The sequence below is a fragment of the Xyrauchen texanus genome, chromosome 20 (assembly GCF_025860055.1).
Source record: "Xyrauchen texanus isolate HMW12.3.18 chromosome 20, RBS_HiC_50CHRs, whole genome shotgun sequence".
Classification (NCBI taxonomy): Eukaryota; Metazoa; Chordata; class Actinopteri; order Cypriniformes; family Catostomidae; genus Xyrauchen; species Xyrauchen texanus.
In genome coordinates this window covers 28,353,130-28,374,544 of record NC_068295.1, presented here as the reverse complement: position 1 = coordinate 28,374,544, position 21,415 = coordinate 28,353,130, and the positions used below count along the sequence as shown (strand labels likewise).

General features: G+C 36.4%; 1 protein-coding gene across 1 annotated transcript in view; it reads right to left on the bottom strand.

Moving 5' to 3' along the window:
* LOC127660489 (phospholipid-transporting ATPase VD-like) overlaps window positions 1–20,397 on the bottom strand; it is a 33,003-nt gene extending 12,606 nt beyond the window's left edge. Inside the window, 16 exon segments of the mRNA XM_052150761.1 lie at window positions 137–213; window positions 318–591; window positions 1,001–1,185; window positions 1,284–1,410; window positions 5,154–5,251; window positions 6,602–7,232; window positions 8,831–9,007; window positions 9,204–9,436; window positions 10,328–10,580; window positions 12,757–12,869; window positions 13,372–13,503; window positions 13,659–13,765; window positions 14,573–14,658; window positions 17,098–17,302; window positions 19,754–20,172; window positions 20,174–20,397. Coding sequence (XP_052006721.1) covers window positions 137–213; window positions 318–591; window positions 1,001–1,185; window positions 1,284–1,410; window positions 5,154–5,251; window positions 6,602–7,232; window positions 8,831–9,007; window positions 9,204–9,436; window positions 10,328–10,580; window positions 12,757–12,869; window positions 13,372–13,503; window positions 13,659–13,765; window positions 14,573–14,658; window positions 17,098–17,302; window positions 19,754–20,172; window positions 20,174–20,239 — 3,183 coding nt within the window. The 5' untranslated portion in view covers window positions 20,240–20,397.
* Window positions 20,398–21,415: the final 1,018 nt, after the last annotated feature.

Genomic DNA, 21,415 nt, shown 5'->3' with positions numbered 1-21,415 from the left:
AAAATTTAAGACTTTATAAAGCCGTGATAAGACTTTTTAATACTTTTTAAGGGTCTTAATTTTCCCAAAACTGATTTATCACCTTTTAATACTTTTCAAGACCCCGCGGATACCCTGATCAAAGAAGTGCATGTACCTGCATGCCCTCCTGGCCTGAGATGCCGATACCCACGTCTGCAACTTGTATCATACTAACATCATTTGCTCCATCACCTGAGTGAGCACATTTCAGTGTTAACATCATTGTATATTTTCACATTTGAATATACACCTTTATTGTCCGAAAGCAAATTGGATATTTCACTACACTTACTGACCTATAGCCAGGGTCATGACTTTCAATTTATCTCGGACAAGCTGTACAACTTGGCTCTTCTGCAGGGGGGTGGATCTGCAGCATATGACTGAGCGACAGCAGCACGTGAGGTCCAGAAACAGCCCCTGTAGCTCCTTCTGCAAAGCAAAGTCCAGCGTACGGCCATCAATGACTAGCACAAAGTCACAACTGCTCGAATCATCTTCAGACACGCCTCTCGTTGTGCACTGTCTTATCTCATGTTGTAACTCATGAAGTTGAGCCTCGCATGACTCCTGATTGACAAAACACAAACACACAAAGTTATTCAGATTCCAATCATTCAGAATGTACAAGCATTGTACAAGCACAAAGAGTGACTGCACTAAATTCTATATACTATTACAAAAACTACAGCAAAGGAAAAGATTTGAAACGAATAACTTAAATTAAAATTTTGGCTGATCATAACACAAATCTAGACTTGTAATATAGCACACAAGTCTTATGAACCACATTCACAATACTTTCATGTTGCTTTTTTGTCATTTTGGAGCTTGACAGCCCGAGTAGCCAATTATGTTTATTGCATGAAAAGGAAAACGTGTCACATTCAGCAAAAATATTTTTCTTTTCCTGGAAATAAATAAATATATGCAGCTTTGGGAAAACACTAGGGTGAGTAAATGACGACACCACCCTTACCTTGCTGTCACAATTGGCTGTGAGAAGCTGGTCTGTGGGTCTGAGGAGTTTGCAAGCAAAGGCAATATTAATAGCGGTCTCTTGTTTATCCCCTGTAAGGACCCATACTTTAATCCCAGCTTCCTGCAGAGCTTCAATGGTCTCAGGAACTTCCTCCTGCAGACGGTCTACAATACCCGTCGCCCCTGCAAGCCAAAAGAGAACTTATATGACTAATAAAAGCAACATTGGATATCACATAAACGTGAATTTATTGTTTTTCTTAATTGTCTTGGTGTCTCACCCAATAATGTGAGATTAGTTTCCAGTCTCTCGGCAGATTCAAGCAGAAGCTCTTCTCTGTTTTCAATGCTGGTCTCTACAAACTCATGTCTCTTCAACCAGGCTTTGTATTCCTGCTCTTCCAACACCTGTCAATCATATGCAGATAATTTCCTTCATGACTCTATTGCACAGCTTGTGTAAGCAACACATAAGAAGCTCATATTTGTTTCATATTTATGTAAAATATTCACACTTCGAGTGTATGCAGTGAGGTACTGCGTAGCAGAAGCAACCTAAAAGTAGACCTTTTAACAGCACAATCTTTTCCAATGTAGGACTTTTAAAGGAGGTGGTGGGAACCGGATCAACATTCAACAAGACTTTAATCATAACTTAACATCAAACTGAACTGGAACATAATAACCAACGTTGATGATACATGTCTCTCTCTGTCTCTCTCTCTCTGGCATCCCTGACGACTCCTCTTATCTCTCTCCTGCTGATTGAGCAACTTAGCTCTGCAAGCGTGCACGCTCACGGGCCGGTGATGCCCTCCTCTTTGTCAGACATTTTTACACCATGTTTGAAGAAATATCTCTTTCTTGTGCAAAGCAATTTACACACGTAGTGACAGGCATAAATTCTACTCAATAAATCTGAATCCAGACCATTTAAGCAGTAGCAACATTTTGGGGTTTTCTTGAGTTCTAACAAGTTTGTAGTAGTTCTCAATGGCCCACTCCCAAAAAAACATTTAAAAATGTATGACTGTTATCTATGGAACAAAGCAATCCTTTAAATCCTGCCCTCACAACTTTGAAAGTTAAAAGAGTTAACATTTAACCTATTTCAAGATGCATTCCATGATGTATTTAATGACTTCTTTCATTTTAAGATGTATTTCATGTTGTGTTTCAAGGCACATTTCTTGCTGTTTTTCATTTCACATAAATTTATAAATACATTTATTTATTTGTACTCAATATTCATTACACTTTTATTTCATGATTATTTCATGCTAAATTATTTTATTTTATTTTGTCCACTTAATTTAATTTCAAGGTGTCTTTCATAACTTATTTCATGAGGTTTTTTATTTAAAGGTTTATTTCATGCCATTTTTTAAAATTATCCAATAATAAATGAATTTCCAACATACATTTCTCTTATTTATTTATGTTTACATTTCATTGTTATTTACTGTTATTTAAGTAAGGGTTAATGCCCGACGAGGTGTCCATTGTCAGGTTTTAATGGACGACGGCGAGGTGTGAACCGGCCGACGCGCAGCGGATTAAAACCTGACAATGGACACCTCGGAGGGCATTAACCCGCTGATACCATGGTCACTTGCCAAATAAAACATTTTTAAAACATTAGTTTATATTTTAATTAGGCTAAATCTAGTTTTTACAAAAAATAACTTGCCTGACGGTTTATTTAGCAACCGGAGATATTTATAGTCCGCTCAGCTTGTAGAACCCTTCAGGTTCAAAAATGCATTTTTTTTTTCATGAAACACAAAGGTAGGCATAGTTATTTTTTTTATTACACATAAAACAATTAATCAAACAACAATCAAACAAAAAAAAACAATTAGTTCTGCGCTCCAGCGATTTGCGCTTATAGAGGGCAATAAATTAATCAGATCAAAGAGAGGGTCATTTGCCTACATGTCTGGACAGCTGCGTAAAACTCCCGCAGGGTCTCATTCAGAGCAGCAGCGGTGTAATTTTCAAAGCTGGAGTCCATTTCTTTTTGAACAATAAAGTCTCTGAGTGTATTTACTGCCCATTTCATATTTTTTTTCGTGTTGATCTCATCTTTTTCGTCTTCTATTTGATTCAATTCTCCCGGTGTTATCTCTTTGTGTCGTTTCTCCGTTTTATTTAAATTTTTTCTTTCTTCAGCAGCATCCCAGTCATCAAAGTTCTCATATTCTCCATAAATGTTAAAAGAAATAACGAAGTCGCTCATTATTGTATTAGTAGGCTATGTAATATCTAACTAACGTTAGATGTTTGTTTTGATAGAGCAAATTGTTAACGGATACTTTGACTGCCTGTTGCTATGGTTACTCACAGCTGTTGTAGGCAGCGCATTTATTTATTAATTTCGAATGGTAAACAGGCAGTTTCACCAGAACTACTTTACTAGGTGTCCTCTATCACTTTTTAACGGACACCCTGCAGCCAATCAAAATCGAGTATTCACCCAGACCATGGTATAATAATGTGCAACAGTCCATGCTGCATTTAATAATTTCATTCTAAATATACAGTACTGTCCAAAAAGTCTAAGGCATGTTAGATGTTTCACAAAAACATGATGGTTAAGATGGATATTTTATTTACATTTACATTTATTAATTTGGCAGACGCTTTTATACAAAGCGACTTACAAAAGTGGAAAAAATAACCGAATCATCTTAAGGAGACAGTGGTACGAAAAGTGCCATATTACAAAGTTTCACTATCATCAGAATAGTATACAAAACAGATTTAAGTGCAACAAGAATTGTAAATTTTTTTAGTGACCTGTTAAGTGCTTTTGGAAAAGATGTGTTTTTAGCCGTTTTTTGAAGATAGAGAGTGAGTCAGCTTCACGGATTGAGTTGGGAAGGTCATTCCACCAACGTGGTATGATGAAACTGAAAGTCTTTTTTGAAAGTGACACTGCTTTAGTGTCAAATTTAAATATACGCAAGTTCTCCAAGATGCTTGGAACAAGCTGCTTGACTACAATTTTATGCTTACTGCACTTTGTATGAAGTTAATTCAAAATGACTAATTATTCATGGCACTTGTAACAGGGTAAAAGAGAAAGGAAGAGGCGAGAACCGGCTTAAAAATATAAATAATAATGTAATTATTAACTTTAAGCAAAAGACACACAACAAAAACGCCTGTAGCTCTCTCTCTGCTTTCCCCGCCCTCCTCCTTGCAACAGCACTATTTTGCAAAAACAACGGCACTATAAATTTTTCACAACTGCCTAAAACTTTTGCACAGTACTCTATATTGTATATAGGACAGCCTCAATGCTGAGAGCTGTGAACCAATCTAGATGCCGGACGCAAGTTAAAATATGTTTTTGCGTGAGCATTTTGAACGGGAGTTTGTGTAAGGCCCGGTTGAAAACTCGCAAGTCCAAGATCGGTCGTAAGCCGCCGCCTTTCTTGGGTATGATGAAGTAAGGACTGTAGAGACCCTTCTTCATCTCGGTTGGAGGGACAGGTTCTATCGCGTCTTTGCTAGCAAAAGGGTTGCGATTTCTGCAGGCAGAGACTTGGCATGTTCAACCCATGAATCAAGTTATGTTTCCACCTTTTTCCTGAATGCTGAAGTGTTCCACGATTTATAAAAGCCTGTTTTCGTTTTCCGGTCTGTACTGATTTTACTTGCATCAGTGTATGTTCTTAGTGGATTGTGTGACGTTTAGCATATTAAAATTATTTTAAAATTTGAGAGTGCCTCACTCGTAGAAGTATAAGGAGTGGGTGGACGATGTGAAGCTATGAACCAAGGTTAGTTACGTTGATATCATGAACTACTTTGAGTTGTTATGACAGCCAACAACAGCACAAGTTGGGCCTGAACAAATTTTTACTCCAACTAACACTACAAAGGGTTGTTGTTCTCCATCTGGAATGCTCGTATTGGTAGTTTCTTATGGAAAACCAGAACAAGAAAACATTATTAGAATTATCATGGTGGAACCCAGTGTTTGGTCATGAAACGGTGGATAGAGCCGCCGCTCAGTTATACAGCAGAAAGTCTGTCAGTGTGAAACCACAATGAATGCTACTCTCAGATTAGTTTGACGTGCAAGTATGCAGACAGATGATAATAAAAGTTGCAGAGAGAATAAATGAAAGAGAAAGGCATACTTTTTTAGCAACACAGAGTGTGCGAAGTCCCTCTCTTGCATACTGGTCCAGATGTCTCTGTGTCCGCTCCATAACCTCCCTAGAAATACCATCTTCAGCTGCAACCCACATGCACACACAGTAATAACAGAGAGACATGCATACCATGTTCAGGTGAATAATCCAACTTCACATAACAAGTTCTTATGTAGTTATTATGTAGGGATAGTTCACTCAAAAATGAACATTTTGTCATCATTTATTCAACCTCACGTTGGTCCAGTATTATTTTCATTCTTCAGTGAAACACAAAATGAGATGTTAGGCAGAATATGGATGGTAATTCATAATGCCAAACTCCAAAAATGACAAAAAGTACTAAGTCTTTCTGACTCTAAGCTATTTTCTAAGACCTCTGAAGCCAAACAAAAGCTTTGTGTGGAAAAGACCAAACTTTATTAAAAAGCCATTTGTGTTCAAATTAAAAAATGGTGCCTTAAAGGGATAGTTCACCAAAAAATATCATTTACTCAACCTCATGCCACCGGAGATGTGTATGACTTACTTTCTTCTGCAAAACACTTTTGAAGATTTGTAGAAAAAGATCCAGGCTCAGCAAGTCCTTAGAATGGGAGTGGATGGTGATTAGATATTTATAGCTCCAAAAAGCACAGATAGATAGCATTAGATTAAGCCATCCTATCTCCAGCAGTGACATTAATGTCTTCTAAAGCAAATCGATCAATTTGTGTGAAAAATAACAATATTTAAGAACTTTTTAACTATAACAGATCGCTTACAGTCAGGCGTTGAGGAATGGCCGAATTTACCAGAGCACGATGGCACGTGAACTGAAGCATGTCAGACATAACAAATGAGTCAAAGGAACATGCTAGCGTCAATGTTAACTATCTGTGCTTTTTGCACCAACAAATATCTAATCACACCCACTCCCATTCTAAGGACTTGCTGAGCCTGGATCTTTTTCTACAAATCTTCAAAAGTGTTTTGCAGAAGAAAGAAAGTTATACACACCTTGGATGGCATGAAGGTGAGTAAATGATCAGATAATTTTCATGTTTGGGTGAACTATCCCTTTAAGATGCATTGCACCAGCTTTGATGGCAAACAACATTGGTTCTTGCATGCCACATGATGGTCCGTGACACAGCAAGTAAAAAAGAAAAACTGGAATTTGTTTTTGTCCCTCAAAATAAAAAGCTTCAGAAGAGTCAAATAGACTATTTGTATGATACTTTTTGGTGCTTTTTTGACCTTTATGGAGCTGAACTTGTCTGCTTCCATTCACATTCACAGTATGGAAAACAAAAGTGTTTATATTCTGCCTAATTTCCTTTTGAGCTTCATGGAAGAAAGAAAATAATAAGGGAATGGGGTAAATGACAAAATGGTTAAACTTTTCCTTTAGTGAGACTTCACTAAATACCTTCATATATACTATGTTATACCTTCATCAGCCAGCTCCATGATGACATTATCAGCTCCTTTAGTGTACACTACCACATTTCCAGTGAAGGGATGGCGGACAACCACAGACATCCTCTTGCGTGCAGAATGAAACGGTAGTACATGTAGCAGAGGGATGGAGAGCGGCCCAGTGCCTGGAACAGCTACAATGATTTGCTCAGGGGACCTGCCCAGCAGAGTGCACCCATATGCCTTTGCTGCTTGCACCAACGCTGCCTCATCCGGGCTCTCTGCCTCATAAAGCAACTCTTCTGCCTCATTTTCATCCTCGCTGTCAGTCTCATCAGCACCATCATCTTTAGCCTGCTGTAAGTCTCCAATGTCCTCTCCCCATGCCCCACTGGGCATCAGTGTCGAGGGGGAGGAGAAAGGGTTTGAAGAGACACAAATGGGTGTGGAGGGTGACTGTAGGGACATGATAGGTGTTTGTGGTGCACTGTTAGGGAAGTAAGCTGCCGAACGACCCCGGGTAAAGAGTTTCTTGGTCAGGCTAGGAGGGGTGTCTGTGCTTTGGTTAGGTGAATATGGAAAGCGAGGCAGACTCAGCTTCTGCAACAGGGCCTTCATCTCCTCTAAAGAGCGCAGGGGAGTGCGGAATACAGGCATCTGGACCTAATATCATATATATTCACATTTATGCACAGAAACACACACACACACACACACATGTTTCCAATTACTTAAGGTGGCAAACGCAGTCATCACTTTCACAACACATAAGATATACAGCATTACAGTCACTTATATGTGGTTAAGTAGTTAGGAGATATGAAGTTCACCCAAAAAAAAATATTTTCTCATCATTTACTCACCACCATGCCATCCCAAATATGTGTGACATTATTTCTTCTGGTGAACACAAATTAAGAATTTTTTTATTTTTTTTTATATCTCAGCTCTGTTGGTCCTTTCAATGCAAGTGAATGGTGACCAGAAATCAGAAGGCCCAAAAAGCACATTAAAGCAATAAGTAATCAATAAGTCTCCAGTTTAAATTAATATTTTCAAAAGCGATATGATAAATGTGGGTGAGAAACAGATTGTTATTTAAATCCTTTTTTGCTATAAATTTCCACTTTCACATCTGAAAGTCACATGTGGTGGCTGTTTAATTTCACTTTCACATATGAAGAGGAGATTTATAGTAAAAAAGAACTTAAATACACTTATATCACTTCCGAAGGTATGGATGTAACCACTTAAGTCTTATCGATTACTTTTATGTTACCTGTATATATTTTTTTGCACCTTCAAATTTCTGGTCACCATTTACTTGCATTGAATGCACCTACAGAGCTGAGATATTCTTCTATATATCTTTGTTTGTGTTCAGCAGAAGAAAGAGAGCCATACAAATCTGGGTGGCAATGGCATGAGGGCAAGTAAATAATGAGAGAATTAAATTTTTTGGGTGAACAATTTGTTTTAAGCTTTTATGCTTACTAGAGCTGGGTTTTGCCACAGATTACCCAATAATATTTTATTTTGATTCACAAGGAATCATTTCCATTAGATTCAGATTTGTTTTGATGCAATACCAATTTATTTAGGAATAAATTACCAACTGAATAAAAGGCATTCAATTACCAGCGTTGCCTTTGGATTTGATCACTATTCATCTTAACCAGTGCTATATGTTAATGCATTTAAGGTGCAAATTTTGGTGACATTTTACAATAAGTTTCCATTTGTTAACATCAGTTAATGCATTAGGTATCAACTAACAATGAACAAAATATTTATACAGCATTTATTAATCTTTGTTAATCCTAGTTAATACAATTTTTAATTATTAGTTCATGTTAGTTTATAGTGCATTAAATGTTAACATAAACAACTTTTGATTTTAAAAATATACTAGAAGTTGAAATTAACATTAACAACATTTATAAATGCTGAAAAAGTTGTTCATTCTTAGTTAATGTTAAATAATGTTGTTAACAAATGTTAACAAATACAACCTTATTGTAAAATGTTACCTAAATTTCTGCTCAGGTGGTCCTAATTACATTGTATAAGTGAACAGCAATTTTGCAATATGCAATGAAGGGCTTATATACAGCTTTAAATGGGTTACATATTGATTAGCAGAAAATTATAACTATAGAATGGTACACTACAGTAATAAATACCAAATGTTACAGTATATCTGTATTTAATTGGAGTTTGAGACACATCAGCTGAATATGGGAAAAAGACCTGGAACGTACCATGTGTCTTGGCTGGGTGGGTGAGGAAACTACCACAGTGTTGCAGACAGCCAGAGCAAGAAAGAAGTCCAGGATGTGAGATAATTCAGCAGCTTCCTGTCGGACAGGGGAATGCGTGGGGGAAGACAGGGCACCCAGCTTTACCTGTAGCTGAGGGTCTGGAACAATAGCACACTCCTATAGGAAATAGTAAACTATTTATTAATCACAGCATTGAGCGTTCCAATATTTTTGTATAATGACCAATAAACTGTATATTTGACCATTATCCATGGCAACATATTGTAGATGTCTGCATTCCTGTGGGATTCCAGCGGTCACCGCAGGACCGGGATGCAAAAGATAAATGCAAATGTGGTAGTGTGTTTCTCACCATAGTGCTGCTGAAGGCTCCAGGTGTGTGTCTGCGTAGTGTGTCGTGGGGGGAGTGTGTGTCGTGGGGGGAGTGTATGTCAGAATCTTCAGTGAGGGTATTGAGGGACACTGAACTCCGGTTGCAGCTGAGTGATTTACAGCTCATAGACTTTCTGCTAGAGCGCGACCTCAGGGTGAGTGAGGGATCTGCATCACCAAAAGCCTGCTTCTCATAATGTTCCAGAGAAACCGCTGAAGACACACACCCAAACACGATCAAGACCATACCACAACAAAATATTAAAGTAGTCCTCCACCCAAAAATGATCAGTATTTCATCATTTACTCACTTTCTAACCTGTATGCCATTATTATTCCATGGAACACAAAAGGAGAATTTTATGCATCTTCACATAGATCTTTCCATATTACAATAGTTAATATTGACTAAGGTAAAGCTTCAAAAAGCATGAAAAGAGTTTCATAAAAGTAGCCCATTTGACATAGGCACATGCGCTCTATGCCTATTGTGCAGGTTGGACATCATGGGTGTTTGGTTATGAAACATTTGAGAACCAATGACGTTTGATGTTATTGATAATTAACCTGCTCCATAGGTGGCATATATGGTTTGAGAGCTGCAGTAGAGGTAAAGATTATCCGTGAATATGACACCTATTCATCACACAAAGCTTCTTTTGTGGCTTCAAAAGACTTGGGATATAGTGCACAAGCCATGTAGTTCAACTTTTGATAATTGTTATACTTTTGAGTATTGTCAAAAAAAGGTCTATGTGGGGATTCTTGAAAATGTACCTTTTGTTTTTCACAGAAAGAACCCCCCCCCCCCCAAAAAAAACGCATACTGGTTTGGAATGACATGAGGGTGAGAAAAGTAAACAAATTTTATTTTTCATTTTTGGAGAACTATTCCTTTAAACCTCTGAACAACACAATATCTGGCAAACATCACAAGTTATTCTGAGCAGGAAGTATCAGAGAATTAGCCTAACCATAAATCAGTTTAGTTTATCATAACCATTGTTTAGATTTAAAGACACCATATTTTACAACGATCATTATATACGACACACCCAAAAAGTCAGTCAAGCATAAGTAGTTGCTGAAATGAAGCAAACTGACCATTCTCATGGTGAGGGTACTCAGTTCCTGCTATAGTACAGCGTCGAAACAACATGCGGTTCTCTGTGAGGGTTCCAGTCTTGTCTGAGAAAACATACTGGATCTGTCCTAGGTCTTCTGTGATGTTCAATGCTCTGCACTGCACTCCTGTGTCCAGTTGGGGGTTATACAGATCTAAATCATTCTGAATAAAATAAATCTGTCCCAGTTTCACAATCTCTATGGACACATAGAGAGATATTGGAATCAGCACCTACAACACACAGAAAAGCGGGGAAGAGGAGTGAATTATGAGGTTTTCTAAACACATACTTGAGTACAAACAATTATACTCATCTATTCAACTCAAGTAATGATTTTTGAATCATTGAATGAAGAATGGGCCTGATTCACCAATATCTAATAGTAATACATTCAAAATAAATTCTTACCACTTTTTATTGAAATATCTAATTAAGAGATGACAGTATATGATGGGGAGAAGAGCTAGAATGGAAGTAGGAAAGTCAGATTTGAATTTATGTCAACTATATGAGCACCACAAATCAACTACCCCTTTTCAACTAAAATTAACTGGTGCCCAGCTGGGGGTGTCTACGGATATCATTTCCAATAGAGTAACAACAATGCTTTCTTAAAGAAATTTAAGAAAATTCTAAAACTTTTTAAAAACGCAGTAGCTTCATGAGACTTATATGACGTGATTTTAAAGCAATAGTTCACCCAAAAATTACAAATCTCTTTTTTATTCACCCTTATGTCGCCTCAAACTTGCATGACTCTCTTTCTTCTGCAGAACACAAACAAACATTTGGATGGAGATATTATGTGAAACTATCCATAAAATGCAAGTCAATGGGGTCAAACAGATTCAAGCTCCAAAAAAGACATTAAGGCATCTTAAAGGTTATCCATACAACTCGAGTAGTTTAATCCAGCACTCTGTGCATATACAGAAGTGGAAGTGTAATTGAGCTTCAAATCATGATTGCCAAGGATACCGCAAATGGCAAGATTTAAAGTGAAAAAGGAGTTACATTTTGGTCTGTTTCTCACCCAAAACCGATTGTATCGCTTCAGAAGACATGGATTAAACCACTTGAGTTGTATAAATTACCTTTATGCTGCCTTTACTATATGTCCTTTTTGGAGTTTGGAAATTGTTTCACCCCATTGACTTGCATTGTATGGACAAAAACACCTCATACACTGATCAGCCACAACATTAAAACCACCTGCCTAATACTGTGTAGGTCCCCCTCGTGCCACCAAAACAGCACCAACCTGCATCTCAGAAAAGAATTCTGACATGATATTCTGAGATGGTATTCTTCTTAACACAATTGTACAGAGTGGTTTTCTAAGTTACCGTAGATTTTGTCAGTTCAAACCAGTCTAGCCATTCTCGGTTGACTCTCATCAACAAGGCATTTCCATCCACAGAAATGTAGCACACTAGATGGCACAATTCCGATTACATTTCTAGAGACTGTTGTGTGTGAAAATCCCAGGAGATCATCAGTTACAGAAATACTCAAAACCAGCCCATCTGGCACCAACAATCATGCCACGGTTCAAATCACTGAGATCACATTTTTCCCTATTCTGACGGTTGATGTGAACATTAACTGAATCTCCCGACCCATATCTGCATGATTTTATACACTGCACTGCTGCCACACGATTGGCTGATTAGATAAATCACATGGATGATTGCCAGATGGTCTGGTTTGAGTATTTCTGTAACTGCTGATCTCCTGGTATTTTCACACACAAGTCTCTAGAATTTACTCAGAATGGTGCCAAAAATAAAAAACATCCAGTGAGCGACAGCTCTGTGGATGGAAATGCTGATGAATTGTTGATGAGAGAGGTCAACAGAGAATGGCTAGACTGGTTCAAACTGACAAAGTCAACAGTCACTCAAATAAACACTCTGTACAATTGTGGTGAGAACAATATCATGTCAGAATGCTATTCTGAGATGTGGGTTGCTGTTGTTTTGGCAGCATGAGGGTGATCTACACAGTATTAGACAAGTGGTTTCAATGTTGTGGCTGATCATTGTCTCTCCATCAAAATATCTTCAGGGTTTTTTCATAGAAGAAAGATTTACGAGTTTGAGACAACATAAATGATGAGAATAATAATTTTTAGCTGAACAATTTCTTTAATTACTACTGCAGTTTGTGAATATAAATATCCAGAAATTATTCAATTATCCACTGCTTGCTTACAAATAGCTCTGCATTTGCCTTCAATCCAAAAACAATGTAAACATCAAAAAGAACTGGAACATAAGATTACATTAGTCAAAAAGCCTGCGCCTCCACATCTCAGAAGTCACTACATACCACTGATGTATACACAGTTCATCTAGTTGTATGTGTGTGTATAGAAGTCAGATGTGCTCACCCAATATCACTCACCTGCAGAACAATGATCATAGTCCAGAACATGTAAAAGGCTGCGAGGGCAGCAGGTGTGTCATCGGAAATCATGAAGATGGGATCCTTTAATCCATTCAACCAAAGACCATGACCTAAACAACAATCACACTTTAGCTATTAACCACAAAGTGGAAACACATTTTCATTAAAGTTCACACTGGCGCATGACGTTTAGCATAAAAACAAAGCAAGTGCACATGTGAACATGCTAGTTAATGTGAATGAGCTTCTCTCATTCATCCGATGTACATCATACCTCAATATTTTTTATTTTTTTTTTACAGAAAACTGATTTCAAATTCAAGTTGTTTCTCACAAAACCTAATGTACAATATACCTTCATAAGCCTTGGAATATTATTTTATGGAATACTTATGTCCTTTTATAAAAAGAATTTACCTTTTGTGTTTCTCATAACAAATAAAGTCATACAGGCTTGGAATGACAATAGGGTGAGTAAATTAGGGTAAAGAGAGTGACACGGAACATACATTTTGGGTGATATCCTTTTCAGACAAACATGGCTATATGCTATTTGCTATATATGAATAATTTGAATAATGATGAATAATAATTTAAGTGAGTAATACTGACCTACAGCAGCAATAAAGCACATGAGTAGTAGTAGTGCAACACTCCAGAGAACGTCCATATTGAGCCTGCGCTCCAGTTTACTTCTCTTATAGCGTGGCCCGCTGTTATTCTGCATCGCTTTGGTCTCATGGCCTGCAAGTATGCACACATATTTACTTAATTTATATCCATGTGTAATTTTTATTCATTTATCTGATGGTCAATAATCCAGCAGTAGTTGCTCTTTATCTTTCTATACTTTTTTCACATCTGAACTTTATCACTGAGTGAAGAGATTTAAAAGTGACCTGCATAGACCACAATGCCAATCACAGTCTCTGTATTTCTCACAGTGCAGCTCCTCAGAAGCAGGTTTTCACTGTGTAGTCCAACCCGAACTTTACCAGGATGCTCCCTGTGTTGTACAAACAAACAAAGCCATTACTATTTTCATTCAAATAAGACAATGCTTCTTCCAGCCTATTGCCTATTATTTAAAGCAAACAACTGGTGGGTCACAGGTCTGTTATGATAGGGTTGTGGACAACAAGGAAAAACAATTCTAAATGCAAATAAAAAAATGCAACTAAATACATTAGCATACATAGTTTGGATAGCAAATCAAATAGGCCTATCAACGCCCTAAAAGGGAAAAGAAAATGCTTCCCTTATCTTGTGCTGATGTCAAAGGCTGTGAGTCCAATCAGACTTTATGATATTATGATGCAAAATGAATCTGTCAATTACCGGTAGTAAAAGCCAGTCAAATTAGGCAGGTGCCAACATAGACAGGTCACGTGATATGCTCTCATCCCCAAAAACCATGAACAAAACTACACATGAATATATGGGCCAGGATAAATTAAATACAGGTTCAATAGCAGTGAAGATAAACGTGGTTTGTGCAGACCACAATGTGTTTTTGTGTGGAGAATTATAGGCTGCCAGGAGCATGAAACCATCAACATTTAGAAACAATATTACAAAGATTTTCAATTTTCCTATTCAGTCAATGTCATGTTAATACTTTTGCAGTTCATGGAAATATTAATACATTTCAATGTTTTTTAAGATTTTAAAGTTTTTGTTCATTTTTATGTGATAATAATGTGATATGTGATAATTTTGGTACTGTGTTGGGGGATCAATTCATGTCCAATGATATATATGGGCCCTGATGCAGTTACAGTAAGAATCACTGATTAACAGAATGCATACTCACATGAAGCCTCTGAACCGTCTCAAGTCATTGTTTGGATTCTCACACTCAATGCGACTGTTGAAGTTTTCAGGAATAAATTCTGATTCCTAAAAAAAGATGATATATATCACATACATGCATGCACACATGGTGATTCATGATCATTGGTGAAATGTGTGCTTGCAAGAACAAAATACTCTTAAAACATTTTTTTTAAATGTGTATTTGAGTCAATGAAAAATCTGGATTTTTAAAACTGGAGTACCAAGTTCTCAGAAAGGTATACACATAATCTAAAGCTTATAAGTGTTTTCATGTTACGTTCATATGTTTTTGAAAAACCTTTAAATCATTTTCAACAGAAGTATATTTAATGACTCTGAAAATGTCAAGTGGTATTAAGAAATAGAAATAAATGTTTTACTGAATATACAGTGCAAGAAAAAGTATGTGAACACATTGGAATCACCTAAATTTATGTTCAGTATTAATTTGTTAAAATCCTGTTTGATATTCATCTAAGTAACAACAATGAACAAACAATTTCTTTTAACTATAAATACAAATTATTGTATTGTTATTGTACATAATGAATACAGCATACAAACATTTACAGTGTAGGTTGGGAAAAGTAAGTATATGCTAATGACGTAAACAAAAACTAATTAGAGTCAGGAGTTGGCAAACCTGGCATCCAATTAATGAAATGAGTTTGGAGGTGAGGGTTAGAGCTACTTTAACTTATAAAAATAAATTAAACATGTTGAGTTTTATATTCACAAGAAGCATCTGCTGATGTGGATCGTGCCTCGCAAAAAGGAGATCTCAGAAGACCTGTGATCAAGAATTGTTGCTTTGCATAAAGCTGGAGAGGGTTACAAAATTATTTTGAAAAGCTTGCATATTCATCTGTCCACAGTTAGACAAATTGCCTATAAATGGAGACAATTTAGTACAGTGGCTAGCTAAGATGACTCAAAGTGTACACTGCAGAATGCTCAGTGAGGTAAATTGTTTTTAATAAAATAAAGTGACAGCTGAGGACTTCAAGGAATAATTGAAACTGGTTAACATCTCTGTTTATGAGTCTACTATACAGGAAAACATTAAACAGGTATAGTGTCCATGCACGACACCACGAAGGAAACCACTGCTTTCCAACAAAATTATTTTAGACCACCATGACACTCCACAACGCAATTTGTGGACAGATGAAACTAATGTTGAATTGTTTGGGAAGAACAAGCAGCACTATGTATGACGTAAAAAGGGCACTGCATGCCAACGTGAAAGATTAATCCCCACGGTGAAGTACGGTGGTGGAGCATCATGATTTGGGGCTGCTTCGGGGCCTGGACCATTTGCCATCATTGAGGGAAAAATGAATTCCCATGTCTATCATGATATTCTACAGGATAATGTCAGGGTGGTTGTGCGCCAGCTAAAGCTCAGTGGAAGTTGGGTGATGCAGCATGACAATGACCCTAAACATTGAAGTAAATCAACTACAGAATGGTTTAAAAAAAAAGAAAATCCACCTTTTGGAGTGGCCCAGAACTTAACCCAATAGAGATGCTGTGCAATGACCTCAAGAGAGCCGTATACACCAGACATCCTAAGATTATGGCTGAGCAGAAGCTGTTCTGTAAGGAAGAATGGTCCAAAATTCCTTCTGAACGTTGTGCAGGTCTAATTTGCACCTACCGGAAATGCTTGGTTGAGGTTATTGCTGCCAAAGGAGGATCGCCCAGATATTAAATTCAGTTGGTCAGTAAGCTGCTTTCTCTACAGCAATGTAATTTCACCTAGACACTTGTGTAAATAACAAACATGGGATCTGAGGAAAACGTTGCTATTTTATTCTCTGTTGCTTCACTTTATTTTTCAGATATTTCAGGAGTTGTTGTTGTGCTTGCCTCCTGAACTCTCCATCTCAACCTACAAATGAATTGGACTGCAATAGTGGGGTAACCCACCTATGGAAAACAGCGTTATCATTTACATGACATTTCAGAATGCCGCTTTCTGCAAAAAAAACGCATGTCTTAAGTGCATGTAAACGTGGTCACTGACACACAGTCATTAGTATCTAGGAGTCCTCTCTAATATGATAATTTATTACAAAAAGTTATAAAGGCAGTCAAATTTTTTTTTTCAAATAGTAGTAATAAACTGATTCACTACTTATTTTTTCAGATAATTAAATTGTCAAACTAATTAATTTTGTTTTATTTCAAGAATTTCCCCCTTTTATGAGATTCTTTCTTTGTTATGATCTCAAGACGGTTACACCATATCTATATATATGTTTTTTTTTTCGTTTTTTTTTCTTCTTCCAGTAATTGTTTATAATAGAAGAGGTGTATTCAAGTCACTGTCTGTGTGAACTGCATTTTTAATGTTCTTTCATCCTTGTTTTTTTTTGCGTCACACCTTTGACCCATTTATAAATATAAGACAAACACAATTTACCTCATATATTCATGGAGGAAAACAATGTTATTAACGGTGATGGAGATGACATGATAAGGCCTTGAGCCACTCACCTGTTGTGGCAGGTCACGAACCACCTGCCTCTGTTTGAGGTTAGTTTCTCCATCTAGGTTGGCAGTCTCGATGTGACACACGCCATTAGGATCAGACGAGTGAAGAAGCACCAGGTCAGCAGGAATGATCTCATTACAGCCCAGGCGGACCAAATCACCGACACGTACCTCTGCCCAGCGATGCCCCACATACTGTTGTTGCGTCCTTTAATGCACAAACACAAACACTTTAAATGTCTTATTTAAATTCAGAATTACAATGATATAATCATAATGTCATTATAATAACATTATACTTTGCTAGAGGTTTAACTCTTCCAAAACAGAAATCTGATGTATGGCAATTTATGTAAAACATATAAGTAATAAGAATGTTCAAGTTAATGTATGGTTTTCAATTATGCACATATATGAAACAAACTGTATATCACAGTTGGATTTGAATAAGTATATATATGCCAATATATATGCCCACATTTTTATGTTCATATATGGCCATATACTATCAGATTTCTGTATGGGTTCCTTTCCCAGTCCCAGTATACACAGCTATGACTTCTAAAAATGTTAACAAGTATCACAGGTTCATAAGTGGATGCACTTCCAGTAAATTTTAGTATTTCACCAACTTGTTTTTAAAACACTCCTCCATTAAACAACAGCCAGCTTCCAGAACAATAGTTCTGATGTTTTTCAAATATACAGTGGCTAAGTGATAAAAAACAGTCAATTTTAACAGTCTGACTAGTGGTATTTATTTTTGCTGATGATTGTTGTTAGTACAGTACAATTTTCTCTTTACAACATACGAGATTTTACAGTGCGTTAAGAGCAATGTGTCAGCCATGTTGTAATACACACATTTAGGTATAATCTTCACCTACTGATGACAACTGTAACAACAGCACAAGTTAAAAATGCATTTTATATTAAATATTTGGTTTGGGTTGGTATCAAAATGTTAGACTTTGAAACCTATACATTGTTTAGATTGTTTAGTTCAATGAGGCAGACAAAATCCTAAGTGTGTTCAGAAAAAAGTCTGTTTCTATATTAAATTGATTTGTCTTGTTATGAGGTAAAACACACCCCCTCACCTGAAAATCAGTCCTGCAACATGCCATGTATGTATATGCATTTAACAAAGCTGTTGTTCATACTTTCATACAATAGAAGTACAACAAAAACACACAGAATCTAAAACTATTCTTTGCCATTATGATTTTGAATGAACAACACACTAGCCTCAAACTAATTAAGTAATAGCTGTGCTTCAATATCACCCACAGCAACAGCTACATAACAGGTAAACTAATATGACCCTCTGCGACAAGATGTTCACATGGGAGCCTTTTTAAACGAGCAGCATTAACAGCTAGAGCCAAATATCAGATAATTCAATGTATTGGAACAATCAAACACAGTCAATATATTACTCTTAGTCTACTTTAACACCATTTTCTTATTTACCATTCAAAGCCAGTTGACTAAACACTGTGTATAGTAGCAAAGTGCCATGAGTATACCCGTAAGCCTTTTTAAATATCCCAATGTATATATTAAACAGTATTCAATATATGAGAATAAGCCTAATGTTTGTAACTGTGCATATGTCAAGGTCATTGGAAGTAAAAGAATGCGCGCACACACACACACACACGGAGTTCAATAAAATGGCACTGTTCTCATTCACTCTCATAACACAGACACCTATTGTTTTTATATAAAGCTACTTATAAATACTCTATGGCAACCTAACCCACATCCTTTATCCATAAAAGAAAACTTATTTCATCTACTTAATTTATTAATCAATTTTTCAATTGATGACATCCCCAAATGGTGGTTTTGTCAGATTTAGCTCAGTTTTGAGGAAAATTTGTCCCAAGACTATAGCTATGTACATTCACATATTCAAATACACGTGCACAGGCAAAGCTACAAGAAACCTATTCACTGACTGAATTATAAAAGACAAACAGTGTTCAATAAGAACTATACTTCAAGCTAACCATTAACTAACAGCCATGCTAATAAAAAAATGACCTATATGGGTTTACAGACCATGATACTGGTTGACTCAGTCTCAGCCTCAGTTAACTCAGCCTAAGCCCAGCAACTATAGTTTTGTGACTTTAGAAACATACACACACACAAAAAAACATTTTAGCTGTGTCAGGAGACTTAAACATGTGAATACTTGTTTCCAATGGCTGTATCAGGAGCAACCAGCCGACAATGCAGTTATGAAGACACACCTGATTTGTTAGAAGATCGAGCTAACGTTTGGTTAAAAAAAAAAGTGTCAAAAATGTGTTAAGAAAAAGATCGGAGAAAAATGACTTCACATCTAGGCTACATATCGCTTTAACTACAAGTTAAACATTCTGTTCAAGAACAAACATACAACATAATGATTTGAGCAAAATAATAAAAATATAAATAAATGAAAAGCAAACAAACCATAATCACAAAACTCCCAGCATTTAATTAAAATATGTCATTGAAAAGGCACGTACTGTAGGAAGTGACAGAGATGCCATGATTTACTGAGGACAGATTTCATTTTATTATTATAATAGCTAAAAGTACAAACTTTAGCTATATACTTATATTTTGAATTCTGACATAGGTTCAGAACATGTATTGTGTTTACCTGTCATACACATCACACAAGCAGTTATTGACCTGTTGGTCAGACTTCCTCCGACGCTGGTCCTCCCAAAGGTCTTTAACAGCAGTGATAGTCATCACTACGATAATAGGAATGATCGAGATCTCTGGCTGGAATGCATTTACAACAGGCACAAAGTTCAATGCACCCAAAAAGAGGAAGTATACATTGGCAAAACGATGAAGTTGCTCAAAAACATTCTTGGGGATGAAGGACAAGAAGGTGTACTTGGTCGTTCGGACCTTATTTCTGCTATACGACTTCTGCAATTCCTTCACCTCTTCATCTTCAGTCCAACTTGGGATCACCGTCCTTCTCTTTTTAGTCCGATCTGTTGCGGTGTCACCTTGATCTGGGTTCAACAATGAAGTCATGGCAAATGGACTCTGGATACTGGCCATTCAGCTCCAGAGAGACAGTGTGTAAGAATATTCCAGCCACTTCAGGGAGTCTCTCGGTGTCCAGCATGTCCAACAAGTCTCACCACCACGCTTCAAATTTGTGTCTCGTTGTCTTCATTCTGATCTTCTCCAAACCAAGGTCTACACGTGAAAGATCTGACACTTGAGATGCGTTATGATCTCAGGTGAGTTTGTGTTTTAGAAACATATGATACTAAGCCTAATGATCAACAGCATATAGACTGGGCTGCTCCTTGTCAAGGAAACACTCCCAGGCATCATAAACAAACTCAAGATAGAGCTTTTTATGACTCAAAGAGGCTGGTAAATGAGTGACCAGCTTACAGTGTGACGTTTTTCTGAGACCGTGAACACACACTAACAATCAGCTAAGCAGCCCTGGACTATTATTATTATTATCATTAAACTTCAGGAGGGCAGTGCACAATTTTGAGAATTTAACAAAGCTTAAAATTTAATTAGTGTTATTATTGTTAACAAAAACTAAATGAACAAAATTTTTCAACTGGAATAAAAATGGTAACACTTTACAATAAGGTTGTATTCATTATTAATTAGTTTACTACATTAGTGACAGTGAACAGTATATTTGCAGGATTAATTCATTTTGGTTATTTGGATAATTTCTATATATAAAAAGACTTTTTTTTTACATTAAAGGTTGTATACATTAACATTATTAAATGCATTATGAACTAACATCTAAAATTAACAACAATGAATTAGTAATTTGATAAATTAGCATCAACAATTTTTTTTTTAATAATTGTTAGTTCATATTACCTAAAGCATTGACAAATGTTAATGATAAGAACCTTATTGTAAAGCATGAACATAGAAACTATCCTAACTACAAAAACTCAAAATTATACTACAATGCATTTTCACGACAAAAAAAAAACAACAAAAATAAAAATTAACATGAGCTACTTGTAGTTTTTGAAACACAATAGACTAAACTTTGAAACCTTTTTAAACACACCTTCACTAAACGTGAAAATGCCAGTATAGCAAAAACCCTGAGAAATGTAACTGTGTTAGAATATTTCCATTATATTAGTAAATAACTACCTTTGGGGGTGCAAAAAATACTAGATATAATCTAAAATTAATATACTGAAAAACTAAATTGAAACAAGAAATCAAAAAAAATAAATAAAACAAGGCAAAAGCCAATACAACCAAACTAAAATGAAAGGAACAATTTTAAATAAAACAGAAA